The 10,163-nt window shown below is 35.1% G+C and overlaps 1 protein-coding gene across 3 annotated transcripts in view; it reads right to left on the bottom strand.

Annotated features, from left to right (window-relative positions):
• Positions 1-10,163, bottom strand: part of DYNC2LI1 (dynein cytoplasmic 2 light intermediate chain 1) — a 20,632-nt gene that overhangs the window by 9,841 nt on the left and 628 nt on the right. For 2 of the 3 annotated variants that reach the window (XM_017744789.1, XM_008641707.2), the window contains exons 2-9: positions 9,558-9,681; positions 8,374-8,408; positions 7,915-7,984; positions 7,748-7,836; positions 5,441-5,627; positions 2,925-2,993; positions 1,524-1,601; positions 3-30 (exon numbers count right to left, since the gene is read on the bottom strand). In XM_017744789.1, coding sequence (XP_017600278.1) covers positions 3-30; positions 1,524-1,601; positions 2,925-2,993; positions 5,441-5,627; positions 7,748-7,836; positions 7,915-7,984; positions 8,374-8,408; positions 9,558-9,681 — 680 coding nt within the window. Of the gene's footprint in view, positions 1-2; positions 31-1,523; positions 1,602-2,924; positions 2,994-5,440; positions 5,628-7,747; positions 7,837-7,914; positions 7,985-8,373; positions 8,409-9,557; positions 9,682-9,985; positions 10,073-10,163 lie in introns of those variants that run through there. The other variant, XM_017744790.1, reaches the window with a different exon arrangement.

Here is a 10,163-nt window from a genome sequence, read left to right as displayed (position 1 = left end):
CAGCAGGAGAGCCTCAGATTTACTGTTAAACTAAATGAATCAGAAAACAAAATATACATTATGAACTTCCACCATAGATATATTACATTTTGCCACCTACAAAGATGCAAGAGTCTTGCTAATTCCTGATCTCAATAGATTTGGTATATATGTTCACTGAATCCATTAGAATAAAATGTCACATTCCCTTTCAAAAACATGAATGTATTTGTTACTGAATATATAGCTCAAGAAAGATTAAATTAAAAAGTAGCATAAATAAAGATTAAAGAATAAATTTTAAAATACTGATTGAAAACTTTTGAAATATGCACATTACCAGACACAAATCTTTTGCCCAAGACTAATGAGTTAAGATTTTAAATTACATTAAACATTATCCAGAATACCATCAACATTTAGAAAGGTAAGGAATAACTATGTAATTGTCATAAAAGTGGCTTCAAAGTGGCAGAATGGTACAGATTTGTCAGAAAGCAGTTCTCAAAATATATTCTCAAACTACATGCTTCTTCCTGTCTAAAGGCTTCTGTATCCTAACAGATTCATGTTTGAGAAAAAAGTCAGATCCCTGCTGTGGGAAATTAAGTTTCTCCCACTCATTTCAATGACAATCAGCATTCAGCAGCCAAAGAGTTTTATATTCTAGTTTTAATTTTTAATTACAATAATGCTTAAACGCTTTAAAAACCTCAACCAAGACAGTTGTATTCTCAGTTAACAAAAGACAAATTCATGTGTCAGAGTGAAAAAGGTTTACATGGATGCAAAAGGACGTGCTGGGATTTTAAAGATTTAAAGTAAACATAAGTTGTTATGATAATCACTAAGCTACTATTAAAGATTATTTATTACATAAATGATGGTTGATACAATTAAACCCATATTCTGATGCACAGTGAGCCCAAGAGGCAGCATTTTTGGATTGTGAATCTCAGCATGCATTTTTGTCTACTCAAGAGGATGATCTGACAGACTAAAACAGATAATTCATTGTCCTCATGTTGGCATCTTTCTACCCACTTCTGTAAGGAAGCTCCTGTCCTTCAACACCCTAGGTGTAGTAATCTGGTATACATAAACTACTGTGAAAATGAGCTCTTGTTTTTAAATCTACCAAAGCTGGGTCACTTGATGTTAAGTTCATGCTTCTACCAAAAGGGCCAGTTCTCTAATTCAATCTAAGGCAATCACTTTTGCCCATTCTCCTTTCTTGTACCAAAAAAAAATTTGCCCAAGATGCAGTAAACTCAATGCAGTAAACTAAGCTGGCTAACAGGTAACTATTTTAATTTGGTTTTTGTTGATACTGGGAACTGTGTAGTTTGTTCACAAGGCATGTCCATCCATCCCCTGCCAGTACTGTGACTTGTTCAACAGATAGCCTAATGAAGAAAGCTACTGTAAACCAATGAAATCCTATTTCCTCTAGGAGTTTTACATTACTATTTTTAAAAATATTGTTTTGTAACAGAAATAGTCTTCATCTTCTCTATCCTTAAGTAGAAAGTGAATATACATACCACTAATGATGCTCCGTAATAATGTGAAACGAATCGAAGTGTCTTGCTTATTATTTTCCTCATTTCAGAGTCAAACTCCTAAAAAAGTTGATATTGGAACATAGATGTGAGAAACAAAACCCAAAATATTACAGTTAGAACTTTTTTTATCTATAAACTGCAATGCACTTAAGCTACAATATATAAGGCTTTCAGCTGTCAGCCTAATTATATCTTAAGACACAATCAGTAACAGCCTACTCTGAAAAGAAATGTCACAATTTCTCTTTGTTTCTTTTTTACAGAGGGAGCCCAATTCAGGCAATATGTTAGTCCAGGAAGTTTTTTAATTGAGAACACACATTTAATTTTCAATTTATTTGTCTGATTTTGTTTTAAATTTTTAGAAGTAGAAAATCTGCCTTACTAGAAGAATAAGGATTTTTTCTTTTTGTGAAAATATTTAAACCTTTGGGCATATGCTGTCTAAGTTCTAATACCTGCAAGATTTGAAAGGTGCATCAAAATACCTTTTCATCCCTATTTCTTTAATCTAAGATCATACAGATGGCCTTCCCTGGATAAAATGGATAAAAACTTGGTCCCAGTGAAGTCTGAATGAGTCAATCCATAGATGCCCAAAGGAATCAGGTTGGCATTTTGTCCTGATCATATGAGAGTCACTTAAGGAGGTCATGGCTCAGCATAAAGCTTCAGTATGAGAGAAGGCAAGTCTCTTATTAATAAAGAATTAAGTCACTCAAAGAGTCAGCCAGGTATCAGGGCACTGTGTAGCCATCCAGAGAAGCATGACTGCTAAAAATCAAACATGCTGTCCTAGTTTCTCATGATGAAGTGCTGTGAGTATCTTGGGTTTTTTATGTCCTGGGAGAGAATCCAGCAGTACTGTATTTCTTTCCTCCCTTCTGTAAAAGATGCAATTACTCACTTGTCTCTAGAAACTTGGGAAGTACTTTAAAAGAAGTTCCAGACTGAAATGAGAGTTTATTGTTTGTGCTGCCACCAAAGACTGCTCAGCTGACTTGAGATACACCCCTCTCGCACTGCCATAAACTTACAGCTGCTGTCACAAGGGACACATGGAGCTGGATTTCTCTCGTTATAAAAGGAAATCATCAACATGGTCTTTTCTTGCTTCCCTTTTTTGGTCTGCAGCAACTTGTGTCTCAAGATTTTCTAAGTACATCTCAAAAATCATCAGTTTGGGGGTGTTTTGTGAAGGAATGACAGTATGCCTTCCTTAATGCTGTTGGATGGAAAGTTATTGGGGATTTTTTGTGGTAGAAGGCTGGCTGTCCAGACTTTAGTTCAAAAGATTGCTATTATGTTGTGAAATTTTAGTATATAGAACATTTACTGGGAGTATTTTAATTATAAAAAATGTACTTAAGCATTACTTACATGAAAAATATCGTATTTGCTTCCAATTATCACCAAGGGTATTGGAAAAGGGTCAACTAATGCATAGTCCTGTTAAAAAGATATAGGACAGGTTAAGAACTCTAAACAAACTGTAGAAGATTGCAACTGTTAAAGCAACTGAAAGGGGTTAAAATTAATGCACAGAAGACAAGGTTTTCCAAACCTTAAGGTACATGAACCAACTTTAATGCAATATCCTTATTCTAGCATTTTCCCATTTTCTTCCTAAACGGTCAGGAAATAATCCCTCTGAGCAGTCAGAACACTTACTGGCATAAAAGGGCTCTTACACTATATATTCCAACATTAGATGGAAAAGGAAGAGAGGAAAAACATTATGTATTCACAGAACACCTCCCAGACTAGATTAGTAGAACTGGCTTTTTGACACATTCACCTTCCTTGGATAAAATCTAAAAGAATACAGACAGAATCTCAAGAAAAATGAGTGGAATGATTTGCTTGTGTCACAAATTTGTCCTCCCCACATCATGTTTTCCCAAGACTTAAACAATATTTATTTGTGTATTTCAAGTGTTTGATATCAGAACAAAGAGGAAACAGCATCCAACAAACTTGAAAATGTGAATCAGTATCAATGAAGGAAAACAGGTCTGAGAGTGTAGATTTTACTGCTGAATAGCTAACCTGTGATAAAAGTTTTAATAAGTACATTACAAGAATCCTCAAGGGATCTGGAAGGTTTTCCTGTAGTCCATACGAAACAAGATAATCCCCTCATGTGTTCAGGCAATTATTTATTCAAGCTGCTTTGGCTGCAGCAGTGGAAGAGAGATGTGTTGTAGCAGAGGTTGGTCCAACTGCTCCCTCCTAACCCCAGTTATTTCACAGACAGCTTAAATGACAGAATGTTGACAGAAGCAGCACATACTGAAAATCCTCTACTTGGAGAGGAGAAATAATGGCTACGCTCATACACTGTCAAAGCAGAAGCTTTGAGCAAAACTACTGCAACTTAAAAGTGAGTATATAGAGTATAAAACTGAAGAAAATAGTTTTCATTTCATAACTAAGAGGAAAATTTGGGATAACATCAGAAACCTTAAAACTAGCATATTGAACCCTATTCATGTTTTGACTGTGGAGTTTACTTTTGACTATGGAGTACTTTAGATGCATCCAGCCTTTTTAAACAAGGTCTGCAACTGATATACTTTATCATCATAGCAAATAATTCTTTAGCCAGGACAATGACATTTATCTAATCCTTAAAAATATAAGTATTTAATTGATTGCTGTTTAGGATAAAAAAAAGTTTAACCATTAAAAGGCACATAAAAATCTCCATAAACTGTCATTTAATTTGACTATAAAAGATGGTATTTTCTTCTACAAAATTGACACAATTTTTCTTTGAACAATGATGAAAGAAGAGAACCAAGCAGTAATATAGTATTTTATTTGCATTATTGATGTGTTTGATAACGGAAGCGAAACAGAAATTTTAGTTCAGAAGGTATAATTGTGTTTCCTACAGGGCAAGAATAACAAGTTTCTTAACAATTAATAGCATTATTATTTTTCTTTATTGCAATAAGCTTGCAGTTTTCTGATATGTAAGCCCCTATATGTAAACTTGACACTATGGTCATAATTTATTGCCAGATGTGCATGTAGGTGTATTCTTTTTGTGAATTATCTTCTCTAAAAGTAAAAATCAAAATAATAATCCCAATATCAAACCCCATACTCTAAATCTATGGAGTGCTGCATATGTTGCTTTCTCATATATTTTGAGTTACTTTTAAATTTCTGAGCTCTACAAGCATTTGCTGTATTGAAGTATTTTATAGAAGTTACAGTAACTAGATTTACATGCCAGGTCTTTGAATTGTTGAATACTTATTTATGCATTATATACACACAACATTTGCAGAGGTTTAATGCACAATGACTTTTCATTTCTATTGCGCATAATCTGGTTTAGCTTTTCCAGAGATTTAGTTAGCAATTATGTTTAAAGGACTGATGTTAACATTTCTGAAACTTTATAATTTAATTAGTTGTCAGATTATCAAAAGGCATTGAGTTTGTGATAGACATTTAAATAAATGCAAAGTATATAGTCATGTTGATGGCTGTTATAACTATATTCTTTGCTTAAATTTGTACCTTCAGCTAGTCTCTTGCTAGATGACTTTTGTACATTCTAGTTTTCATCTTCATTTTAAAAAGATGAGGGGGAAAAAAAGCAAACTGCTACTCTAAAACTATTTCTTTTGATTGGTGTAACATGCCATAACAATCACATTAGATATCTAACAAAAAGATGTAAGAAACCTTCTTTCCTTGTTTCTGCTCTTATTGAATTTTTATTAAATTGCTATAATTTTCCAGTGAACAGGTTCATCTACATCAAATGGATTTTCAGTCATGCATAAAAATCTAAAAGAGTTGTTTATGATTTTCAAAAGCATTATCTTTAACTGTATAAAGGCCTGTGACATCTGGAGAAAATATTAGAAATAACTTACGGGGTGATCCCTCTGCAGATCGTTCCACATCCTCTGTTTAATTTCAGCAGCTACTTCAGGGTTTGCCTTTTCTAGTTTGGTTAAAATTTTGTTCACGTGGTTCCTGGTGACCTGCAGAAGGCTCTCCATAGTAGTCCAGAGTTCATGAGGTTTGGAGAGATCCAATACCAGAACTACAGCAAACGACCTATTAAATAGGCATTATTTGGGCACGTATTTAGCGCATGAGGCAATCAGCATTTTCATACAAAACCATACCTGTAGTGCAAATGTGAACATGTAACTGCTAAGACAGAATCAAATGTGCCAGCAAAGCAAGATGGCTTTTAGGGATATTCTGCACTCTGAAGAAACCTTTCCCTTGTCTCTTGTTCAGAACTATTATTTTGGCAACTTTCCGTCAAGCATTGTTTTTGGGGCCTGTCTTCAAAACAGTAAAATATGCATATATCCTCAGTCCATGTAGCTCTTTCTTCCTGTATGACTGAGGATTTCTGCTGTCATGTATCCCTGCCATCTCATAAGTCTACAACCCCAGACCAAGCAATGTTAGCCAAAGGCTTGGATCTTTCCAACTATTACCTGTATTGGAAAGTTCCCTACTATCATTGTTCTTTTCTAATATGAAATGAAAAAAAACTGGTTAAGGACAATAATCTGTGTCATGGATTATGACAGTTTGTTGGAACCTCAAATGAGTGCATGAGAAAAGTCTTCTGAAAGATAAATGGAAGATAAAAGAGTACTCATGACATCCTTAGCTACTACCAGACTTTTAAAGGTGGATTGTTGATGAGAAATGTTTTACATCTCTTTCTTGGTCCTCTTTCTAAAAGCCTGCCTCTTGAAACACCAACTGCATTAAAGTGCAGCTGTAAAGATCATTGCAAATGCAGTAATCTGAATGGATGCCATCATTCTATCACATTCCAGCCTGACTTGAAAAAGAGGATTCCAGACCAGAGTGGTATTACAAAAGCTACGAAGAAACAAAAGTGTTCAATTTCATTTTAAAATGCTGTGGGGAAAAAAATCTGGTGAAAAGTCTCCTGATAAATCTAGATATAGTTTATGGAACTTTTAAATAAGCAAATTGCTTGACTACAGTGATGAGAAAACCAACAAAAAGCACTTAAATATAAGCTGAAATGGTAGAATTTTTACTAGCATGTTACAATATTGCCTTGTGAACAGAAGTGAATTGTTCTTACAGAACATTGCTATCCCAGCAAAGACTCTTAAGATTGTCCACATCAGAAAATCCCTTATCAGTAAAAAAAGAAGAAAAGACCGATGGAGGTAGAGCTCACTTAATTTAATTTTTAGTCAAGGGCTGAAAAATTACACTTAATCTTTTCTCTCCCAAGCTCTTCTAGAAACAGAGCTTCACATGCCATTAAGTGTTTTATTTTTATTCCTTCTGTCTTTGTCTCTCAGCAAATAATGGCATTATCTCAGTAGTCAAAACAGTAGCAAGTGTACCTGATAAAAATGATGTCCCCTCCTTTTTCTTCCCCACAGAAGTTAAAGCTCAATACCAATGAAATAGAGCAATATATCATAATACAAAACTTATATTTTGATCCTTTTCTCCCCTAACAGCTCCTATCCTCCCTAACAAAAAAAAAAATAAAAAAGCACCCCCTCTCACCTTGTCATTTCTTCATGCAACTTTTCATGCATTTCTTCTTCCTATGCTATCCATTACTTTAACGGATTTTTCTCACTACATTCTCTTAATTTTATCTAAATTCCTGTTTCCTTCTGTTTTCAAATAATTTCAATAGCTTTAGTCCCTCTTGGAAACATCATCTCTCTGTTGGGAAATGACCTTGTTATTAAAAGGTCATTTCCCCAAAATCCAGATTTTTTTTTGGTCACAATTTTTGGCCTTGTTTTTCACCCTAAAATACCTGTCACAGAAAGAGTATCTATGTTTGCATACAGAAGTAGGAAGCAAGATTTTATTTTTCGTATGTCCCCAAGTCTGTTTTTTTGCTCTTTCACTGAGCATAAAGATACTATGACTTCTCTTTTTCTGTGTTTCTTGTTCTAGCTAAGGCCAACTGACTTCCTCCACATTACTGCTTTGTTTTGTTGAGATTAGTTAGAACTTGTCTATTTAGGAGAGAAGCATGAAAAGGAAGGCCAAAGCAAAGCATTATGGTATTACGATGATTTTTAGCAAAACCCCATAAATTTTCTACCTTACACTTTGAAAGAGTTTTTCACAAAAAAAAAAAAAAAAAAAAAAAATTCTAGAAGGAAAGCTCAAATTAACTCTGGAATTGCAATATTTACACTTACCTTATGTTGTGGCTTGTGATTGGTATTCGAATGAGTTCCACTAATGAGGTTCCACCACCTAATTCCCAAAAATGAGCTACATCTTTAGGCTGCAAAAGAGTTTCTTTACGTTATTTTTATGTGTGTGTGTACATATAAAGATATGGTAAATGATACTTTATACTCACTGTATTGTGTCTCCTTGCCCTCCTTCCAAAAGTATATTCCAAGGCTAATGTTGGCTTTGGAGACTCTTCCCTAAAGGAAAAGTAACTTAATTTTGTCAAGATCCTCTAAAGAAAGGAACTTAATTCTACAGTTACTAAATGATACCTATCAGTCAGTTTGGAATTTGGCTTAGAGACAGCAGTACAGAGAGGACACTTTTAGACAGGAGGTGTCAGGTACTGAAGACAGGAGAAGCAGCAGCACCAGCCCAAAGAAATGGGTCATTTCAGCTGACACTGGAGAAGGACTGAAAGGGTCACTTGACAGGTTATAATGAAGGGAAGGAAGTTCATCCCTAAGTGATCAACCACTCACAGAACACACCTGCATACATATATTATGAATTATCACACAATGTGACTGTTTACGTCAAATTCCAATCTACAGCTGAAAACTGCTTTTAAATATTTAACACATACCTCTCAAGGCACCTCAGTATGATAGTGGTCTTTCCCTGGAAATTAAAAACAAAGAGGAACTCTACTGTTTTTAAAGCATAAAGTTGTATCACTAAGTCAAATTTATTTAACATTCCAATAATAGAGTACCAGAAAACTGCAAATGCATGTAACTGTTTGTAGCCTTATAGTGGAAACTTAAGTCCAATTTTCAATCAGAATCAAGTTACACTACCATTGTTATAAGTATAAACCAATAGACATGACAAATACAGTAACAGGAGCACTGTACTTAAAATTAGACATTAGTGATCAATTAGACCAACTCTTTTAAACTATTAAACAGTTTTAAATTATTAATAACACATTTATGTAACATGTGGTTTCCACTGGAATTAATTATTACTGTTGAGATGGAAACAAAGATTGCTTAAAATACAAATAAACACACAGAAAAAGATGTCTTTACTTTGTTAAAGTGCAGCCACTGAATACCATGCCACACTGAAGGGGCTAGCACTTCTTCACTTCTGTCCTTTCCTATCTCAAAAATCAGTGAATTTCTGGTAAATCTGGAAAGTCATTTTCTCTGGAAAAGGTATTTTGTAAATTTCTGATTAAGAGATCGCACTAACACCGATCCTTCTAAAATAAAAATTGTATTATTGAAAAATATGATTCATTTTGTCAAAAAGGCAGATATTTCCTTATTAACTTTACAAATAAATGCTAACAGAAGAAAAATATGTGACCAAGTTATGGGATAAGGAGTTAAAACAACCATAGGCATCTCAAATAATGAGTGTGCACTCCGTGATAAGGTATGTTCAAATGGGTCTGACATAATACAGACACAATTCACTGCAGCATGTCAAGGCCTCTATCTACAACAAAGCTGCTATCAGTGCACTTAAACTGGATTCCTACCAGTTAAACCTTTACAAGGGGAAATAATTAAAAGAGAGTAGCATGATTTCTGGCAGTTACTCCAAAAAAAAAAAGAAGCCAAACCTCAAAAAATTAGCACATCATTGAAACCTTAACCATAATTTGAATTTGCACTCTGGAATGTCAACTCTGTAAAATGAGACCATGAGATATTATGTCTTTAAAATTATGTGAACCTTAACATCTGAAAATATGAGATATTTTCCCTGACACAAATTATGTATGAAAAGTGCAGAATTGTTCAGTATTTAGATTACCCCGTTTTTGTGGCCCATAAATAGTATTGATTTTTCCCAAACTTCCCCTGGCTTGACATCATCATCATTATCAGGGTTTTCTCTCTTCTTCACTTCGGCTATAGCAAGATCCCATAAAGTATCACTAGTTGGAAGAAAACAAAGTAAGAAGAGAATAATTAGAGAAAACACACACCTTAGACTATAATTCCTGAAAATATCTAAATTAAAGTTATTGTGGTGTAGATTATTATTATTTCACATCACCTGCTCTCTGCTTGTCAAAGTACTTCTAACCAGCTCAAGTGACATTGCTCAGGTAACCCCAGCAGCCATTTGCGGCACACACTGAGCACGTCCCAGCTGTGCAGCGGGAGGCTTTGCTTGGAGTACATTTAATCACAGAATCAATTAGGTGGGAGAAGACCCCTGAGATCATCGAGGCCAACCTGTGACCGAACGCCAAGTCCAGGCTTTCCTTAAACACCTCCGGGGACGGTCACTGCACCACCTCCCCCTGCAGCCCACTGCACTACTAAGACACCTTCACAAGGTTTCCCGGCGCGTCAGGCTTTCCGCAGGAGCCTGCGGGAGGCCGGCAGGCGCCGGGGCGGGCGGCTCCCCGCC

Source organism: Corvus brachyrhynchos, unplaced genomic scaffold (genome assembly GCF_000691975.1).
Source record: "Corvus brachyrhynchos isolate BGI_N302 unplaced genomic scaffold, ASM69197v1 scaffold258, whole genome shotgun sequence".
Taxonomy (NCBI): domain Eukaryota; kingdom Metazoa; phylum Chordata; class Aves; order Passeriformes; family Corvidae; genus Corvus; species Corvus brachyrhynchos.
This window is presented reverse-complemented; position numbering and strand designations above follow the sequence as displayed.